General features: G+C 30.9%; 1 protein-coding gene across 1 annotated transcript; it reads left to right on the top strand.

Moving 5' to 3' along the window:
- Positions 5,499–9,752, top strand: LOC105165524 (cationic amino acid transporter 8, vacuolar). Its single transcript, XM_011084569.2, has 2 exons — positions 5,499–7,605; positions 8,693–9,752. Exon 1 carries the CDS (start codon positions 5,767–5,769, stop codon positions 7,600–7,602), a length of 1,836 nt encoding a protein of 611 aa, XP_011082871.1. The 5' UTR covers positions 5,499–5,766; the 3' UTR covers positions 7,603–7,605; positions 8,693–9,752.

The raw sequence follows: 23,120 nt of genomic DNA, 5'->3' as shown, positions 1-23,120 counted from the left end.
TCAACTTTGTGAAATTTATACTTTGTCATATATAAATATTTTTTAATTGATTTTTCTGCCAAAACGTGCAATGCAAATGTCGGAAAAATATCATTATGTTGCGCTTAAATATCACATGTGCACTACATATGATATTTTTCAGCAAAAACATTACTTAAAAAACGAACATATATGACAAAGTACAAATTTTATAAAATTAGAATTATAAATTAACGCAAAAAATATTTAATAGCAAAGTGTAAAGGGCAAAATCTTAAATTTTAGATATTTTAAGATTCTCTCATTTGGTCAAATCTGACAACTCCCCATTGACGCAAGATCCATAGAAGTCGAGCTTGTGGCATCTCTTCGGACGCTTCAAGGTTATATTTCATTTTTATATTATTAATTTATAGAATATTTTTCAGATTAAGAAAGACAAATGAAAAGTATTACCATTACACATAATTAATTAAGCTAAAATTGAGTTTAGACTTGTCAACGGGCGAGTAATACTCATACTACGACCAAATTAGTGTACAAATTGGGTATGCTTAGTCTTTCGGATCATGTCGGGCCGGGTTTGGGGCAGTTTATTTACTTTTTCTTTTATTTTTTAATTAAATAATTGTTATTATGACTCTATTATGTACAAGTATAGTTTTTATATTTAAAAAATTATTGTTTTTTAATTGGATTATTAGATTACTGAAAAAAAAGAAAGAAGAAGAATTGAAAATAATCGTGGGATGCGTATACTCGTTTTGTCTAATATATTTGTTATGTCTTTCCATCGAAAATTAAATAATTTCTTATTTACATGACAAGTATAATTATGATTAGATTAAATAGATAAATTATTACTAATTGATGATCCCGATTTTGAATAATTGTTGATAATTCGTAAATAATCAATTAATTAAGAGACAAGTTCATTATGAATATTCTAAACTTTTTTAACTTGGTTGCTTACTATAGTAACCTAATTGGCTCCTCCAATTTTTTACTAATAAATCATATATAGAACTAATATTAATTAATTAAAATATATATTGATTAATGCATGCCACTAGACTTGTCTTATTGTAAAAAAAAAAAAAAAGTGCCCACATTTATAATATTCCAGATATAAGAATGATAGACACCATAAAAACATCATTTATTTTCGAAGTTCATCATCAGATAACATTCTGCATTAAAAAATAATAGAAATAAAACAATAAGAAAGCTTTGTGTATTGGGTATTGAGTATTTATGAGTGGAGATCCTACCATATTTAAAATATTTATTTTGTTGGATTAGGGAGGGTCTAATGTGGAGCTATTGGATATGATAATAAATAACGTAAATTACAACGGTCTCTCCCTAGGTTTGGTATAATAACGAATATCTTCTCGTTACTTGAAAAATTACAAATACCCTTCTGATGTTTGATGAAATTATGTAATTTTTATATGGAGGTATGAATTTGTTAAATTTGCCTTTACTGTAATTTTTATTTTTTAAAAAAGTATTAAAAACTTATAAAAAATCGAAGGGGATGTATGAAATTCTTTTAAGAATTATAAAAAAATTTATCCACTTAGTCCATAAAAAAAATTAAAAAAATAAATAAAATTATAATTTTTAATCGCAAGTATATTTTGTCAGTTCACCATAAAAATGGATAAAAATCTAACAGATTGGGCTAATTGCTAGACGGTCGTTAAAATTAGGGGAGGTATTTGTAATTTTTCAAACAACAAAGAGGTATTTGTAATTATACCAAACTTAAAAAAAGATAGTTATAATTTTACCCTAATAAATATTTTACTACTGCAATAGGCTTAGGTCTAGATGTTACCCGCTCTTTAACAGACCTATTTGAAAATCTGACCATTAATTGGATTTCTAATCTAGTGCCGGTGACCTAATTTTCTTGATCACGACTCTTATTAGATCCTTATCCCATGTTTTAATAGCTTAAAAATATTTAATTATATTCTAAAAATAATCTCACAAAGTGTCTGAATAAATAATATATTATAGTGTTTGATATAATATATTTTTATACAGTAAAAAGAACCGAAAAATCATCAAAGTATTAGAATTTAAAATTATGTAAATAGATCATTTTGTTTTGGGAAGACAACGTTAATGGTACGGAGGGTAAAAGTGAAAATACTAACAAATTTATGAGTGTTTTTTTGTTTATTAAATACAAAATTAAAGACCTTACAAAATCAAAAATATTTCATTTTAGAATCTTATATGTTTTTCAAAATAAAATTTCGACATACGATTTTCAAGAATTTTTAAGCTCTGAAACGGCTTATAAAATACTTTGAGGAGCTTATAGCTTAGCCAAACACCCTCTTAATTAAATTAAATAGAGAATAGCTAGCGGATAATCCTAAATAAATGATAAATCTTTATGTTTTGGGCTATCAATTAGGCCTTTAATAAGCTTGCGCCCAAATTTAATGAATATGAATTTATTTCAAATTCTTTTTAAATGGAATCGTTTGAAATCCTTTCTCCAAATTCTTCCTTCAAATTCAATCCATCAATTCTAAAGTAAACTAAATAAATAATTGTAACCGTCCTGTCATGAGATTTAGTGTAATTATCCTATCCTGAAATTTAATGTTATTATACGTAAACTCTCTATGATTTGGAGAATTATATCTAGTATATCTAAAATTTGCTTCCGTCTAACAAACAAATTCATCCGTTAGTCAAAGTTCACCGAATTTGATGATATTAATAAAAAAAAAATTATCAAAAATTCATATTTACCCCCATTAACTTATTATTGCATGTTAAACAAATATTTATATTTATATTTTCACATGTTAATGCATGTAAGGAGATATATCTTCATCATTATAAGGATAGTTTAGTCATAAAATATTTGTTTGACCTGAATAAGTCTATCAATGGTAAATATTTATTTTCATTCAATTTTTTTTGTTAATATCAATAAATTTAGTAGATTTTAACTAACAAAAAGACTTATTTATAAGACAGAAACAAATCTTAAGAGTATTGAATGTAATTTTTCAAATCACCGAAAGGTTTACACGTGATTGAAAAGATTTTAAAGCAGACGAAGAAGGAAATTGAAATCTTGAAATTCCATTAATAGATTGAAGAGAAGAAGGATAATATATATCCAATACAATTGCTGCTATTCTAATGAACCAGTGAAGAATCAGTTAAAGAAATCCAACTAACTCAACGTCTGAAAACGACTAACAAGTCGCTGTTCCTATTTAACAAAAAACGCTACTCTATTAGTAAGGGAATGAAAGACTAAGACTACAACTAATAAAGGCGTTAGGCATCATTTTGGAAGTTCTAATTCAGTCTTTGTATTTAAATAGAGTAAATTACAATTACTTTTTTTTTTTTAGATTTCGTATAATGATAAATATTGTTTCGTTGTTTAAAAATTGTAAATACTCACTTCAAATAAAAAATAATTATGTAATTTTTAGACGGTGAGGTGAATATTATCACTTTGCCTTTTCTAAAATTCTTTAGAAAATATAGAAATGAATAATCTATAAAGAATATTAATTCATAAAAATATCTTAGAAAATTCTAAAAAATATATAAAAAATTATGATTCATAATCCAAAAAGACATTTTGATCAAATCACCACAAAAATTGGATGAAAACCTAGAAAAAGCTAACAGATTATTAGACGATCATTATAATTAGGGAATATTTATAATATTTTTAAATAATAAGAAGGTATTCATAATTATGTCAAAATCACATTGAGTAATTTTAATTTACCCTATTTAAGTATGCATAGAATTTAATGAAAAGGCAGACGCATTTTACCTTGGAAATTTTTTTACCTCCGGATTATAGTTCATCTCAAAGTACCTCTTGCTTTTTTCTTCTTCCTTTTTTTTTTTATTTTCAATTTATATTTTATGATTTTCAACCAACTTATTCTTATTTTTATTTATCAGATAAAATAAATTTTAGTTTTTTCAAATTATTTTTTTCGATTTTCATAGAGAGAGTGCCGAAAAGAATGTGCAAATTTATCGAAATTCTTTCTTGTTCGTTATTTGAAACTTTTTATTAATTGTTCATTATTTTCTTTGATAACTTTTATTCAAGTCTCATGATTTTATCAATGATGAGGTTATCTTGCAATATTTTCAGACATGGAGATTCATACTTTTCAACCCACATCTCGTTGAAAGAGTAATCATTGTAAGGATTAATTGTATTTCTATATCTGTGTATTGCATTTAATTTGTAATATTATATTAATTTAAAATTTATAATATAATTAATATCTTTATTTATCAAATTAATTGATTAAATTTATAGGCTAAACTAATTTTTTAGCTTCACTACTTCCTACATTGCACCTATACTTCAACAAATCATCAAGTGCAATATCGAACATGTATTGGACATTACCACGACGCCAACGTACCTCCAACATGTATCGAAAATGATATCATTTGTGTGTCTAAAAATTTAAAATAAAAAAAAAAAGAAAATATGTTGTTTGATACACTATTTGGCTTATTCGACGCGTATATGGGTATGACTAGATTTATTTTTTTTTTAATTTTAAGATGTATGATGGCTAACAAAAACAAAAAAGAAGAAAAAATCTATTTTATTTGTCTATTAGGTTATTCCTCTCTTTTTTAAATCTTTCTTCTCCATTATCTATTTCACTTGGAGAACTCACACAAGAAAAGTCCGAATTTATATTTCAAGCTCTATTTACTTATAATAATAAATTAATTATATATCTTTTTAAAGTCATGTGCTCGAAATATTTAAGAATATAGACTTAAGAAATATTTTATATTATTTTAATATTGATTTTTGTTCTTTACTTTATGGTGTTAAATATCATATATTTTAATTTTATGAGAATATATATATTATAGTCGTGTCAGTACAGTATTGTATATAAATTTTTAAAAATTTTATTGTCGGAGTATTCATGTCATATCGTGTTTGTATCGTTATATTTGTGTCCATGCATAACCTATACTATTTATTAAAAATGCGATCCCTAGAGTCATTAATTTAAATGTCAAAATATTTAATGATAAAAATACCTTTAAATCTATTTACTATGCACAAAATATTCATTTCTTTAATCAATTAACTCTCCCAATAGTTCTGTATTCACGACAGAAAAATATATGTATATTCATACATATATATATATATATATTACAATTGTATAGATAATATATTACTTTTCTCATTTTATACAATCATCGAGTGTGCCGAGTGTCAGTAACTTAGAACATTTTACATATCAATTGAAAATATTTACATTTTTATATTTTTCGACAACTGGTTAACTATAATGGTTGTGATAGTCTAATTTTAAATAAGAGAATTTTATTTTAAACAACTTAAAATTTTGGAACATTGAAAAGGAAAAAAACGTGGAAATTAAGAACAGAAGAATATATAAAGATAAAAACCAACGAATGCAGAGAGCGATATTACTATGAAGGTCAAATAGCAACCATTGGAAACAGAAAATAGATATAAATGCCCACAAATCAAACTGGGCTCAGCCCACGCCAATAGTTCCGAAGAAGTAAATGAAAAGATCACCACAAATTTATTGTTGTTCGACAACTTTGGGACTTCTGCGAGATTTTCGTCTGGATTTCAGAAGGATCCTAACTGAATTCCACTCTACTATCCCTGAATTCATGGAATCCAGCTACCCTCCGCCGTAACTGACCAATGATTGATTCCTGTTTCCAGTCAAAGCTCTGATTCCCTTTCAGTTTCAGATGGGATTTATTAGTGGAAAAAATCCTACCGAACCCTCCTCAGAACTCGTATCCCCCCTCAATCCTCCAGCAAGAATGGATCCCTCTCCCTCCGCCGCGGACGGAAGATCCTACTGGCGTTTCAGCAAAGAAGATTTTTTCCCCGAGCCCACCTTCCGGAACTTCTCCACTTATCTCTCTGCCCTTTCCGAGACCCCCCACCGGCTCAAGGACCGTGTCCTTGGTCGTTCCTCCGATGCCAATGAGCTTATCCAGAGCAAGAAGCAATCGGAGAATGAGATGAAGAAATGCCTCACTTGGTGGGACCTCGTTTGGCTCGGGTTTGGCTCCGTTGTCGGATCCGGGATATTCAGCATCACCGGTCAAGAAACCCACGATCATGCGGGGCCCGCAATTGTCCTCTCTTATGCTGTTTCGGGTTTGTCGGCTTTGCTATCTGTGTTTTGTTATACTGAATTCGCTGTTGAGATTCCTATTGCTGGGGGTTCTTTCTCTTTTCTCCGTGTGGAATTGGGGGATTTTATTGCTTTCATTGCTGCTGGTAATATTTTCTTGGAGGCGCTTGTTGGGGCTGCTGGGTTGGGGCGCTCTTGGTCGTCTTATGTTGCTAGTATTTTTAAGAGTGACCCGGATTTTTTGAGAATTAAAGTTGATTCTTTTGCTGAGGGGTTCAACCTGTTGGATCCTTTGGCTGTGGTGGTTCTGGCGATCGTGAATGGGATTGCCGTGATGGGGACTAAACGTTCATCGATACTGAATTGGGTTGGCTCCATATTTGGTGTGGCTGTGATTGTGTTTATTATAATAGTTGGATTTGTCCATGGGAAGAGCGAGAATTTGGTGCCTTTTTTCCCTCATGGGGCAGAAGGGATGTTCACTGCGGCAGCTGTGGTTTACTGGTCGTATACGGGTTTTGATATGGTGGCTAATATGGCTGAAGAGGTTAAAAATCCTTCAAGGGATATACCAGTGGGCTTGGTTGGTTCAATGTCTTTGATCACTGTGGTATACTGCTTGATGGCATTGGTGTTGGCAATGATGGTGAAATACAGTCAGGTGGATGTCAATGCAGCTTACTCTGTTGTGTTTGAGAGGATTGGGATGAAGTGGGCTAAGTATTTGGTGAGTATTGTTGCTCTAAAAGGGATGACTACGAGTATGCTCGTCGGATCAATGGGACAGGCTCGATACACGACTCAGATAGCAAGAGCGCATATGATTCCTCCTTATTTTGCCTTAGTTCATCCAAAGACTGGAACACCAATATATGCAACACTTTTGACAACCACAGGTAGCTGCATTCTTGCCCTGTTCTCGAGTTTGGATGTTTTGTCGAGCGTGTTGTCATTCAGCACACTCTTTATTTTCATGCTTATGGCTGTTGCATTGCTCGTGAGAAGGTACTATGTTAACGATGTCACTCCAAAACGTGACACTATCAAATTTATGGTGTCATTGTTTATTATTTTTGGTTCATCACTTGGGATAACAATTCTTTGGAGTTCCAAGCAGAGGGGATGGATAGGGTATACCATCAGTGGAGGGTTCTGGGCTTTGGGAACTTTTGGATTGGCATTGATTTCGAAGCACAGAGTTCCAAAAGTCTGGGGCGTTCCTCTTGTTCCGTGGTTGCCATCTCTATCTATAGCTATGAATGTTTTCCTTATAGGATCTCTTGGTACCGTGGCAATCTGGCGGTTCTTCATATGTAGTGCCATAATGCTAGTGTACTATATTTTGGCTGGTGTTCATGCCACCTATGATGTGGCTCACATGGATCGACAAGAACCGAAACTCGAAGAAGGAGATAGAAATCCCAACAAAGGGATCTTATAGTTGGTAACCACTTCATGATGCCTTAACATTTTAGTTTTTTTTTTTTTTTTTTACATTGTTGTTGTAGTTTATGGTCTTGGGATTTCTCCAAGTGTATAGCTACTCCTTTGATTTTTGGTCCTACCATCTCATGTTCATTCACATCTCATGTAATTATAGACTTGACATGATATCTGCTTCATTTCCCATAATCTTAAATTCACCCTAAGAGCTCTCAACCTCATTTAACTTTTTCAGTAAAATGTCCCTGCAGTTGTCCAACTAGTGATTAATATCGTCACAGTATTGTGGGTATTTGAATTGTAGCCATATGCTTGTACTTGTTTATGTGGTGATATTCCCAACTTTATTAGGTTTGATCATGACAAGTAGTTATTCCCTACCTTGTAGAAATAAGTAGCTGATTAGGAACAATTGAGGAAGAATTTGGATAGAGGGCAACCAAATGTTTATAACAATTTAAGATGGATCGATGGTGTTTGTAGTTGGTACCAATTTGATAACTGGTTTTGGGTGCTGCTTGAGTGTGATTACTTCATAGTGCTGGTGCCGTATTGAAACACTGGTTTCGTGATTATGTACTATGTTTAGTCGACCAATAGTAATAAACGGACATAGTGAATAGGACATTAAGAATATCAGATGCACTTTCTTGAGTAACTTGCTGAATAAGATGGCGGAGATATCCTTGTATAAGAACAATTGCAGGATGCATGTGTACTATTAGGAAAGATGTATTCGATCAAGTCCTCCCACTAAACCACTGCATGGAAAAACAGACAAGCTTACACACAGACACACAAAAACACACATGCATATATAGGTTACTTATGAAGTTTGATTACTGCTGCAAAGATCGACGGTTTTAAGGACTTGGATGAAGTTTTAAGTGCAGGCTTATCACATCACTTCAGCCATTCATTTTTGTTTTTCTCTAAGATGTCGAGATTGTTTGCTCCTGTTTGAAGTCGGCTTCTTCTTAGATTGACTCTCATTTTTCCCTGCGATCCTGGAAAATGTAAAGCATTTGATATAGTGCTGAGCTAATTCTCCATGTTCACATCATAAACTGCAGGTTTTCATTTTGCAGGTGTATTTCCTCAAGATTTGGTTAACTGTTGTTCATGTCCTATGTTGTATTTTTGTAAAGGAATATCCTGAGCTGAATATCATTTCCCATCTCTGTGTTAATATCGTCATAAGCTCCTCACCCCCTGTAAGCTACAGGCAGAAAGAACCTAAGTCTTATTAAATGGCACGTGTGGGTTTCTGCGATACGAGAATCTAAGCGTGTTTTGGTAAGCTTATAAACTTTTAAAAATATTTTATAAATATTTGAAAATTCTGAAAATATATTGAAAGTATTCATTAAATATTTGAGAACTTATAAAATTATGATTGCTTACATTTACAGGTTTTATGATCTTATCTTTATAAAAAAAAATTATTTTTTAAAATAGGATGTCCCGTCTTTTGAATCTCAAATACTTAAGATATGGAGCTCATAAAATCTTTTAAATAAATTAAGCTAAACACACTCTGTATCTCCTGATTCCGACAACACAAGGGAAGAATCAAAGCTATTTTCCCTTGTAATTTTGTTGGTCTTCTGGATCATACATATGGTATTTAATATATTGGATACAGGGAATCCATTTCGCCGTCCAGTAGCGAGAACCGTCTTTTTGATTGGTACCGCAGTCGCTCTTTGGTTGGGTATTGGTGCAACATTACCTATTGATAAATCCCTAACTTTAGGTCTTTTTTAATTTGATTCAATTGTAAAATAACACGACGTGTGTATCTAGGGAATAGTCGCTTCAAAGCGAATTCTCCCTAGATACATCTATTGAATAAAAGTCTGAATTTCTTTCGAATATATGAATTGTGCTACAGATTCAAAACCTATTTTCAGCTTAATTAAAAAAGACGAAAAAAAATCCAATAGATTTAAAGCTTCTTTTTTGGTAAATCAATTGCGAAATGTTTTTCTAGAATGCCCCATATCTCTTTTACATCTTCTAGGCGAAAATGTTCAATTTTCATAAGATCTTCTTGACTGTTATTCAAAAGGTCCAATAATGTATATATATTGGACCTTTTGAGGCAATTATAGACCCTGGGAGACAATTCGGATTGATCAATAAAAATCGATTTCAATGCTATTTTGTTTTTGTTTTTTCTGAGTTTATCCAATTTATCGTGAAAAGTAAAAGGGGATAAAGGAACCGTGCGTTGATTGTCCTCTAAAGGTAAGTTTTCTTCTTCCTTATGTAAAAAGGGAATAAATAAATCAATCAAATTTCGGGAGGCTTCATGAAGTGCTTCTTTCGGAGTTAAACTCCCATTTGTCCATATTTCGAGAAAGAGTATCTCTTGTTTTTCATTCCCATTCCCATAGGAATGAATACTATGATTCACATTTCGAACATGCATGAATACAACATCTATAGGATAACTTCCATCTTGAAAGTTCTCTGGCATTTTTATAAGATATCTTGCGATTTCTCTCGATTTCTAATCCAATACAAAAATGAATTGGTTCTGTCAAGCTAGCTATATGTTGTGTATTGTCAACGATTTCTACATAAGGTGGTAAGATGATATCTTGAGCAGTTACATATCCAGGACCCTTGACACAAATAGACGCGTCACAAGTTCCATATAGATTACTTCTCAATGGGTAGGATCTTACCTTTACTTGGATCCACAGATTAATTGTAAAACCGAAATTCAGACCCAATGGATATTATTAAATTTAGGTTCAGATCCGGATCCATTGGAAAATATAAGTTGTGTTTGGGTTAAGTTTTTACCCATCAATACTCATGGGTGAATTTGGACCCAAAAAATATTTTTTTCCCCTAATTCAATTAAATTTTTTTATTGATGTATATTCAAGTGAACAAATTTAAAAAAATTTAAGACATCATAACGTTATGTATCATGTAATTGTTTAACTATGTATGTTTTTAAATTAATAAATAATTGAATAATCAATTATATAAATATATTATCATGCTAGGTATATTTTTAAATGACCCATAATTTTATCAAAGACTACTAATTTTTAAAAGTCACGGGACTAAATTAACAAAAAAGTATACTTATAAGACTAAAATTAATCATGGGTGAAGTTACCAGACTAGAACAATAATTTTCCGTATTTTTCATTTTGAAAAAATATGAGATACGTGGTAATCAGCATGTCAAGCTAGTCCACTAGGGTATTAAGAGTAGGGTAAGACATATATCCAAACCCATAAATTAATCCAAAGACCCTATACAGACCCAATGAATATTATTAGATCAAGACATAGAGCCATTCAAAAAATATAAATTGAGTTTGAGTTGGATCTCTACCTATCAATACTCATGAGTCTATATATCAAATTTGGACCCAAAAAATATATTTATTTTTTTTCCAATTCTATTGGATTATTATTTTTCAATTTATCTACATTCAGTGAACAAATTTAAAAACTTAAAATATCATTTTGATTTTCTTTTACATGCTTCTACCATGTCGGAAGCCATCAATATAAGAGGAGTTTGTTGGAGATTTTTTAACATGATGTGTCTCACAGTATTAAAAATACGTACGACGTGTCGTCCCCATTGTCCATTGAGTCATTCTATTGGATTGGGCTTACTTTTGGGCCTAGCTGATTAGCATAAATAGATGGCTATAAGCCCAATACTTTGCTCATACACTAGCAGTGCCAAATCTATTGGGCTATTTGTGGGGGTCTGCTTCTTTAGCTTTGGACTTGAGAAGTATGAAAAACGAAACAAAAAAAAAGGGGGGGCAATAAGAAATAAAGAAAAAAAAATTCATCAAAATTTAAGCCACAACTGAGAGTGACATAGAAATTTCATTTGAAAAAAAAAAAAAAAATCCACAAAAACCAAGTAAGAACAAAAGCCAACAATATCAAATAAATGAAGAAATAAAAAGACTACGAGTTCCAATAATAGTCTATTTAATTCTGATGCTTATTGAATTGGCATTCTGATGCTAATTAAGTTAGTAACTTTTTCAGGTGGGAGTTAATCAAAGTCTTGTTAAATATAGTTCAAAATGAGTCGAGGAACTTGCAAGAGTTTTGCTACAAAGTGTAGAATAACTTTGGTCCTTACGAAATTCTTGCAGTATTCTAATTTTATATAATAATTCTATTAAATAACATGAATGATAAATTACAAAGAGCTTCCTAAAATTTATCTTAATTACAAATATCTCTTCATTATTTAAAAAATTATAAATACATCCTTGAAAATACAAATAACGTAATAAAGACACCCTCACAATAAACTGTCGCAAGAAAGTATTTATAATTTTTTAAATAACGAGTAGGTATTTATAATTATAACAAACATTTTAAGAAAAAACTATCATAATTTATTCTAACACGAATGACGTAAAACACACGTGCTTTTTGCTAAGAAATAAAAATTAAAGTATATTTTCATATATAGTCATTGTCAAGTTTGTAGGGGCGGTAGTACTCAAAAGGGCATGATGGGCCGCAGTCCGCAAGAACTACAGTTGTCACCCAGTAGAATTACAACACCTAAAACCTTTGCAGTGTGAATTTCACGTATTGGCTCAAGAAGGGGATGAAAGTCTTTATCCGCAGTTAGGGTTTGTTGGTAGGGTTAAGATAAGTATTAAGAACTGATGGAAAGAATATGTTTGGCGTGTGAATGTGAATGGATGGATGGATGAGACATATACCTTATCCTCATTCCTCTCTCTCATCTTTTCACCTCACTGATTCATTATTGTATCATCATAAAGTGGAACATTGGCACACACCAGTTCACTCACTTTTCCCAATTTTACCTCTGTTTTTTTCTCTGATTTACCAATGGATAACTCTGACAAGTCTGCGGGTCACCAGTCATGCTTTAATCGACTCAACAACCAGGTTTCGTGAACAAGTTTGAAATTATGATCGTATTGTTAGTGTGGGTATTTATTTCAATTAATTTATGTGAATTTGTCGTGATTTATTAATGTATCGAACACTAATGATGTATTGCTAAGTTGCTTAATTTATTAAAATATTAATATAATCATATAACTTTTTTTAAGTAAATTGGTATGTTAACACCAACAATTATAACAAGCATATACAACTCAACAACTACTATTACAGTAGAAAGTAATTACTGTTAAAATAGAATAATAATTCAAAATATTGATGGGATTTGAACCCATGAACTTATAGTTATGAGGCATTAATTTCATCAATTGAACTACGGCCTCACTAGCGACACAATCATATAATTATTGATGTCTTAAAAGAAAAAAAATCGACGAGTTGAGTACCATTTGATTAATTACTTTAAAAATATCAAATTAGTTTTTAATAATAGTGTTTTAAGTTTTTGAATGGAGTAACACTTGTTCATCATTGATTCTTGAACAACATGTCAACATTAATCTTTGTAACGAGAAAATTAATGTCGATAAAGAATTTCAATAATGGTCTGTTTTTTTCATTGACATTATTATGTTCTAAGAATGATGAGTTTTAAATCCCATCAGAGTTATCTAAATCCACTAAAAAAAAGAAAAACTAATTAAATTTGGTTTAAAATTTATTTGAGATTTAATATTTATAACATATAAAATTACAATAAAAATTACTAAGTTTTAAAGTCTCCTAATTGGAAAATATTAGTATTTTAAGAACTAGACAAAAAATTTATCAATTTTAATTTTTTTCAATCTTCTATTTTCTTACAAAAAAGAAAAAAAAAGAATAATACACGGCATTATTATTACATAAATAACAAATTGATTAGTCATGCATCAGACTCCACTTTTACGGATCAACTTGAGATTTTCAGTCTTGATAGTGATCGAGGAGGGGGGGGAGGCAAAATTGTAATCCAAATTTAGACTATCTCCCACTACAGAAAAAAAAAATATAATATTACCATAAAATATCAAGTGATAATTCTAAGTTTATTATAAAAATATATATTAAGTGATGATAATTTTTATCTCATTATTAGTGATAAATATTATGTATAAAGTTTGTCATTAAATATGATTAGTGACTACATAATGTAATCATAACTATTATTTATTGTTATTAGGCCGTTGCATGTGTCATTAATTGTCTTTAATGATAATTTTACGAATATTTTTTTATTACTAATTCTAGCTATAGCAATATAAAAAAATATTATTATTGAAATAAAAATTTATTATTATGAAAAAATAAATATTTTTATTACTAAATATATATAATTTATAACAATATTAAAATTATCACTTAATCTTTTCGTCACTAAACTTCTAAGTTTTTAGTGTCCATGAATAGCTTCTTCTATTTAATTTTCGACATCTTAAATAAGTATTTTGAATATTTAATTCATTATTATTGGATAAAACAGAAGTCTTTTCGTAGAATGAAAAGAAATAAAATAATTTTAAATTTGATAAATCTTATAAAATGGGAGGTTGTGATCATTTGGACAAAACTCATGTCTATCTATTTATATATATATATATATATATATATCAGAACGATTGTTGATAAAAAAAAGTCAATTTTAGTTGAATACTATTTTTTGATAATTTTGAATTTTTTAATCATCAAGAAAAAATATTATTGATTAAAAAATTATCTATTTTAAATATATTGATTAGCTATTTCATATTTATCCAAATCTTATCTCTAAAATTATATAAATTTTTAAATTGTCAAGAAAAAAATCTTATTGATTAGAAAAAAATCATATATTTTAATATATTAAATATTTATTTTGTATTTATCCGAAATCTTATATCCAAGATAATAATTGAATTTTTAATATCCAAGAAAATTTAATTGGCCGAAAATATTATCTATTTTAATCATTAAATACTTATTTTACATTATCTAAAACATATCTTTCAGATTGTGATACTAACTTAATTTGTATCTATCTTAAATAATTACTTAAAAATTATGTTATCCATCATAATTTGTATTTAAATACGAGAAAATACTTGCATCTCTTCATTCAATATAGATGGATTTAGTTCTATTAATTTTCTTTCTCCAGTAAATGATTTCTAAAGTTAACCTTTATATGCTTATTTTCATTATTTTTCTGTATTACAGTGACATCTTACCTTTTTTTATAATATTAAAGATTTTTAAATTATACATAATGACGATCGGTGCTCCGCCCCCGAATCAAGGTCTTGGTCGTGCCTGCTGCTGTGGCCCTCCCAGCCCTTCCCAGGATGAGCCAGCAAATGCACCTCCGGACCCCCCATCCTCGGAAGGAGTCTCCTAACACCTTCGACCGTGGCCTTCCTAGCTCTCCCTAGGAGATTCCCTCGCAGTGGGGTTAGATGCAGCAGCGGGGGCTAGCGTTACATAGGCCCTGGCGAGGCCGTGGGATGCACCATCACCACCACTACCAACAACGCCACTACTTCCCTAGTGGCCCAGAGGTGTTTCATCAGCCTCCGGGATGCAAGATATGTATAATATTTGTTGTTACTTGATTTAATTTTTTTTAATTTTGAATTGATTTTAATTTATCACTTTTAGATCCGAATGCAATTTTCACATGGCCATCAATTTTGCGGTCAAGGGCATTATCCGCATCCTTGGGCCAAAATATTGCAGATCTCATAGGAGGACCAGCTGTTCTAATTCTAAAAATTGAAGTAATAATAATATTATTTAATTTTTAAGTTATGTTTATATTTTTTAAAATTAAAAAATTGTCAATTTTTCTAATTTCGTACTAGTGGGACTGAGACGACGAGTCGATGTTCAAGCTCATCAAGTCGCAGGCGGGAAAGTTTCTGCAGAAGCAGTTTGCTGACGCACGGAACCAGGTGGCTGATCGAGCCCAGAATTCCAAGCACAGTCGACCAAAAATAAAGTCAACCTGGCCGCCAACCCGAAAGCAGCTGTGACCGTCTACCGCGGGGGCTCGTCATTCATTGGGGCGTACAAGCGGAACTAGGTAAGTATTTCAAATCATATTAGTAATTTCATTTAATTTTTTTATTTCTAGTCATTTTTTAAATTAATTTTTAAATATGAGACACAACTCAGACGTCCCTTCACTCAGATGTAGGTGTTCGAAAAGGTCTACAAAAAGAAGGAGGATGACCAGTGGAGCGGCTCGAAGGCAGAGGAGGTCGCGGTAAGTAATTAAAAAAATTTACGTAATTTATTCTTTTAATTTTATATTATTTTTCTAATCAAATTATTTAACATGTGCGGAGGAGATGTTTTTTAGAATGATTGAGGAACGCTAGAAACAATAGAACAACAATGAGGAGCCTCCATTATTCTCTCAAAGCTCCGTGGCCCCGAAGGAGCAACAGGTTTGGATGTCAGCAGCGGTGGCCGGAAGAGGGGCAGAGTATTCGGTCTCGGGCGGTCTCGGCTCCGAGGCCCACCACTCGATTACTGGACCATCCCGGATGACCAGTCGACTGTCCCTAGCCCTCGCCAACACAGCCGCAGTGCTCCGACATAGATGATCGGGTGTTGGCACTCGAGCCCTACATCAGAACCATCGATCCTCTAGTGCTCGAGCCTCCAGTTGATCCCCCGGCAGCTGACGACGACAACAACGAGCACGCGGCCGCTGGGGATAAAAAATTGTTATAAATATTTTATAATGTATCGTTTAGCCGCGGTAGGCCTAGCTGTTACAAAAAAAAAAATCGTTACAATTTTTTTTTTCAAAAAAAAAAGGCGTTCCCACAACTTTTCCAATAAAATAATTTTTTCGTAGTGTATTTAATAGAATGTCATAATTGTGTGAAAGTAATCCTCATGCAATACAAATTGGTAAATCAAATATGTTGCATATGTAGGAAATTATCTTTGTCAATAATAATCAAAATATATTAAAAATTTAAACTACTATATTTTATCTATTAGAAATAAAAAAAAATAATTTATGTAAAGAGTTCCTTTTATAGCACAATATATTATAAAAAAATTATTTAATTTAAAAATAAAAAATATATAATAATACATTAGCACGGGTTGATGCTAATAATTATATATATAAGTCATAAAAAAGGATAAAAAATTATGGGATAGTTACAATGTCATCTTTTAGGATTTGATTTACTCATAAATAGATCCCTTCAAATCTGAGAAGTTATATATAATAATGATATAATTAGACCAAATCTGAACGAATGGCACTATATTACTATGTCCAAAATCATTCCACCAGTAAGGTTTTTTAGTGACTTCTACTATTTTAGACATATTACGAAATTTTGAAAATTTAATTATATGTATTGGGATTGATAAATTTGGATCTAAGAATTTTAAAAATGTAATAACAAAATAGTTTAATTTATTTAAATAATTTCATGTTACATGGATTTTAAATCTTGAACTCTTATCTAAACTATTTTTTTGAGTTATTTTGAAATATTTCAAATGCTTCTAATATAAATCTACTCGAAATTTCTTCCCAATTGCTTCCCTAAAAAGAAAAAAAAAATTGCTTCCCTAAAATAAATTCATATGAAACTTAGCTTTGACTATAATTAATTAACTGTAACGTCTTGGGGACAAAATTATACTTTTAGTCCTATAAAATAAGGGATTCGATATTTTTAGTTCTCTATTTTATGGAACTTTTAAAATGGTTCCAAAATTGAAAAAATTCGACACATTTAGTCCTTTACTTTATGGGACTTTCAAAATGATCTGAAAATAAAAAAAAAAAAAGACTCGACACGTTTTGTCCTCTGCTTTACGGGATTTATGGGACTAAATTTATTTAGTTTTTTCAATTTTGGTACTATTTTTGAAAATTTCATAAAATATAGAACTAAATATGTCGAGTTTTTCTAATTAATTTGGACCGTTTTGAAAATTTTGTAAAGTACAAAACTAAAAGTGTTGAATTTTTTATTTTACAGGACTAAAAGTATAATTTTTCACCCCGGACATGAGAACTATCTCCAAATCCACCAAGTGCATCCTAAAATTCGATTACGAACAATTCACTGAAATGGATAACAAATGAATAATTTGAGTTTTTTTTTTCTTCCCCAAAAGCTTATATGGTACTTATCTCATAAGATCTTAATCGATGTGGGATGGAGCATTACAATCACTCCTCCTTCAAAACACGCCGTCCTTGTCGTGGCGTGACAAGCTCATGATCAGTCATTGGGCTTCAAAATTTTAGACATAGCTCCTACAAGACCGAGAGGCGGCTCTTGTGCATGTAGCACTTTGTCTGGCAAGTTCAAGAGGTGGTTCTCACACACCTCTAACCGACTCTGGTACCATTTGTCGCGCCAAGGCCTACCAGCCTATTGGACTAAAAAATTGCCTCCAAATCCGTCGAATGCATTCCTGAAATTTAACTATGAACACATAAAAAAGGAATGTCCAACAGATGCACTTGACTTCTTTTGATTAATTCTTATATAGTACTTGTCTTATCAAATCTTCTCGATGTGAGACGGAGTATCACAATACTTATCTCATGAGTTCATAATCAAGTCAACATTTATCGTGATTTTAGTTAGGGTCAAAGTACTTACCGTGGTTTCTAACTATATACGGTCAAAATATTTGTCATAATTTTTAGCTATAACTTATGATTTAGCTTCGTCTATGAAGACGACGACCACCAATCATTACAAAATCACGATTAATTTCTATCCATAATAATTTTTCACTTTTAATCACGATAACCAACCATGATAAAAAGATGATATTTAATATAAATAACTCAAATAATAATTGACATAGAGAGAAAATGATATTCAGGTTTGGGAATGGGACCAATTAGTTTGATGATTCCAATTTGGACACAAACACTTGCACGCACTCATCAAATCACACATACATGTCAATCACTTGCGACCTATTTAATTTGTGTGATGATGTCTGATTTGAAGCTGAATAATATCCTCAGAATTTCACCTTTGACTCTACCACTACCATAATTGGATGTCGACCCCATTTCTATTTTGCTTGTAATAGTCAATAACATGCCATTTTTTAAATATGTTGAATTAGAATTGATCATTGAGTACAATGTATGAAGATGTATTATGGCAGGTACATGTTCATTTCACATTGCAGTGGTGCAATCAGAATTTTATTTTTGGCATAGAATCTTCCTCAACAATTTTATTCAGGTATCACACCTGTGTTTTTCTTTTGTTTCTTTTTTTTTTTTTTATTTTCTTCTTGCCATGATTTTATTGTAATTAATTATTTCGGGACAGAAAAATTTAGCGTGATATCGATTTAACTGTTTTAATGGGAGTTTTAAATTTAAAAAAATAATCATTCATGTGTTTCATACGAAGAAAAAAAGGTGAATTTAGCTGTATATTAAGTGATGACAATCTTGCCCTTCTATTCCATAAAAAGAAATTTTTTTAAAAAATAAGCAAAATCATTTTATAGTCTATGTAAATATTTTGATCAGTTTATCATAAAAATAAATAAAAATTTAAAAAAAATTAATAGAATGAATTAATTATTAGACGTACCTTAAAATTAAGGGTATTGATAACTTTCCTTCAAAAATTCGAATTTCAAAATTGACATTCTATTCCTCCCATTGGATTTTTCGTGTACATACGCGTCTGTTGCCAGCTTGAAAGTGATGGCCAATGGGAAAATTAATTCAAACATTTGACTGATTGTAGACCAAGGAATACTTCTGTTGACCAACTACTACATTGCATGTCACCTTCATGGGTTGAGACTGCATCCCCCCCCACCCCACCCCACCCCACCCACACACAACATAGAGGATCCATGCTCAGTTGTATACAGGCCGGGTTGAATTGACCTGTCCGACCCATAACTCAAAATGTGAGTTTATATGTGAGGATATGTGGTACAATTATTAAAATTGTTGAAGTATTTTTGATGGATCAATTCCAATATACTTTTATGTACATTTTTTGTAATTTTTAAGAATTTAAATAGAAAGATCAGACCTGAATCAAATACGTTCAGATCTTCCCGGACATATTTTGCAGTTATGATTATATTTAGACCAGAGATGAGTCTATTAATAGTGTCCCACCAAAGATGCCAATTACATTAATATTGATCAGTTTGGTACGGGGATAATCCTTCTAGAATATACTAGCAACTTCAAAATCATGGTCTCTTGATCAGTTTAATATATGTGGTACACTATTAAGCTACTATAAGAAACATAATAATATAATTAGTCAAAAATATTAAATAATAATGTTCAACATGAGGTACCGTACTACATAATGCTATCATCTGTAACAATCAACAGAATATTTCTAATACCGTTAATTGTAAATAATGACAAATTAAACATAATTTTTATCTCTTCATTTTTTTTTAAAACCACTAAATATATTACCTTCCTACAAAATAAAAATAATATATATAATCATTTAATATTCTTTTTTTTTTTTTTTTTGCCATAGCAAGCACGATCAACTCTTACTAGAATATTGAAGTGACATTTGGAAAAAAAGAGTACAATACTTGTTAACATGTTTTAATTTTGGGTGAAGAGAAGTGATTGCAAATCGAAACCCTTATCCGATCCCGTACCTGCAGTCCGTCAAGCATTAGAACTATCTACATTGTCCTCAGAGGATAATCCAATGGTTTGAATACAAAATTTTACCATAAAAAATCTGGTGTTGGAACTTTGAATGTGTTGGTGTATAAATATAAACATATAATATTAATAATAGAAAAAGGACTGCCCATATTCTGTAGTCAAACCTTCAACCTGAGAAGTTGCTTTCATTCTGGACAATCTTATCCACCTTCCACCAACATTGGGATATTCGGATCATGAGCTACCAATGGCCAATCACACCAATTATTGATCCAACTTCTTGAATTCCGTCTATCCTTTTCAAGATTAACAGTCACATTTCAATTCCAGAATTTTTGGACAAACGCATGTGGTCGGAAGCGAATTTTTCGCCTGCAATGCCATCCCGACACATCATTTTATTTTTTTTCTTTGGTAAAAAAGAAATAAGATGCAATTGCATTATTTCTCGTTATAGTATAGAGAATAGGAAGTTCTCCATTAATTATAATTTTGATTCGGATCATCTTCTGACGATTATATTTTTAGAAACGGAATACAAATTGTGATATGAAAACACAATAATGGTCAAGATTGCATGAGTCCTTATCCTGTAAAAATCCTTCATTGTTAAATTAGTGTGGAATTCAAATTTTCTGTACTAAATCCGATTATCGTATATTTTATTTAATTCGGATTAGATTTCATATGTTTGATTAATATATATTAAAATTTTCACATAAGACAGAACATGATATAAAATAAAATGTCCAATCTAAAATTCGCACAGGGTTCCCCCCTCCAATTTGTCGCCATGCTTTCCATGATCAACAACCACACAATCTAGTTCAAATCGGATCTATAATGACCCCAATTTAAAGTACGTGAATCTTTAGCATTTTGGATTATTTTTTCATATCCTAAGAACAAATTATTGAATTTATCCATATCAAGTTCATAACATATGTATGAACTCGAATACTCAAAATTTCATCTCACCTAATTATATTTTCATTTTTATGAAATTCCTTGCGTATCAAAATAAATGTACATAATTAGCAAGCAAAGAGGCCTAAACCCTAGATTATATCAAAATAAATACACAACACTACACATGCCTTTGGTGTGATTTATTCACATAAAATTTCATATTAATTACTCACTTTGTCATGAACCAAATTAAGTTGATATCATGCATTGTTAAATAAAAATTGCATAATATTAATATCCTAACATACAAAATCTAATAATTCATAGATTTTTTTATTTAATTATATAACCATGCAATTAAGTGACAAGACATAAGTATAAATGGTGTGGGCTCTGCCCGACCTATCCATCATAAATAAGAAAAGGCCGGGGTAGACTTTCTTAAGTCCCCAAATTAACCCATTGTAGTCGTAAATTTTTTATCTCACTTTCATGTTACGTAATAATATATACTAACACGTGTGATAATATTTTTATTTTTGAATTAAGATTTAATTATTGATTTTAATTTTTAAAAGAGATGTAAGTATTTAATGTAATAGAAGATTCCTAATGAATCCCGTAGCAATTACGTGTAACCGCCGACACATGAACGTACGAATGAATAAGCGCCACGTCACGTCCACCGGTTGCCACAAGTGGCCGGCCCAGCGGTGGACACGCTTAGGCTACAGCAATCATACGCAGAAGAAGGGGTCGTTGGGTCTAACATTGCTGAAAATAATAAATGCGAAGGAGAAGGGTGGTAGTTCGAAATTCTAATCATGAACAATCATGCAAGAGAAAGAGATGGAAGTGGTGCGAGGGTTTTAAGGATCTGTAGAATTGACTGTCCAGATGGGGCCCCCGTGTCCCCCCCAACCCCCTCCCCAGCCTGAAAAGGGTAGGCTGACACCACTCATCGATCACCCAACCCCCCTTACGATGTTGACTACTGCTCCTGCTTCATCAATTCGGCTTCTAAATTTATAAAAAAAAAAAAAAAAAATCATCAGGAAAAGGAATACGAGTAAATTATATTGATACACCTTAAAATTATGTCATATCAATATTCAATAAACAGCAAAATTTACACAAATATTTTTTGTGATATATTATATCAACATTCAGAAGTATATCTGTAATTTTACAAATAATAAGGAACGTTTGTGTAATTTAATTTTAAAATAAGTTATATTGCACTTATTTAGGGGTGTATTTGTAATTTTATAAATAATAAAGAATGTCTAGTAATCTGATTCAATATTAGGAGATGTGGATAATTTTTCTATAAAGTATTGAGGCAATGAGAATGAGTTATGGGTGGAAAGTTTTTATTCTATCTATTCTGCCCAAAAATAGAATCTAAAAAAATATCCTTTTTAATTTTAAGATTGATGTATATAGTTGCAACATTCTTTTGCTATCGTTCTTATCCAAAAAAACGTGATAATCTTATCCAAAGTTCATGAGGTGTAGGTTTACAGATGCATCATTCATGACCGTGCTACAATGTCCTAAATTGAAATGAAATAAATCTTAGGATAATTGTGACGCTCTATCTTCATATTTGGTATGTGATTTGGAGGCTTAATTCAGCCGAAGAAATTCAAGTTTTATAACTTCTAAAATTATGAGTTCGAACCCAGTAATATGCGTAGGATGTTGTTTCTACTTTAATAGTAGGTGTTGATTAGATTAAATTTATTTGAAAGTATTGATGCTAGATACTGATATTCGAAATTCATCACTCTTACTTCAAAAAAGACATTTGGTCTGTGATTTAAAAACTTACACCTAATATTTTTAATGTTTGTTTCTGTCTAATAAATAGATCCCTTCGTTAGTCAAAATTTAATTCTGTTGATGTTAGCAAAAAAAAATTGCATGAATTTCTATATTTACCATCGAATTACTTGTTACTGATCAATCTTTTTTGATTGGTGATAAAATATTTGTTTGATTTGCAATAAATTAGTAAT

Source organism: Sesamum indicum, linkage group LG6 (genome assembly GCF_000512975.1).
Source record: "Sesamum indicum cultivar Zhongzhi No. 13 linkage group LG6, S_indicum_v1.0, whole genome shotgun sequence".
Lineage (NCBI taxonomy): Eukaryota > Viridiplantae > Streptophyta > Magnoliopsida > Lamiales > Pedaliaceae > Sesamum > Sesamum indicum.
Note: the sequence above shows the minus strand (reverse complement) of the source record. Positions and strands in the feature narration are given on the sequence as shown.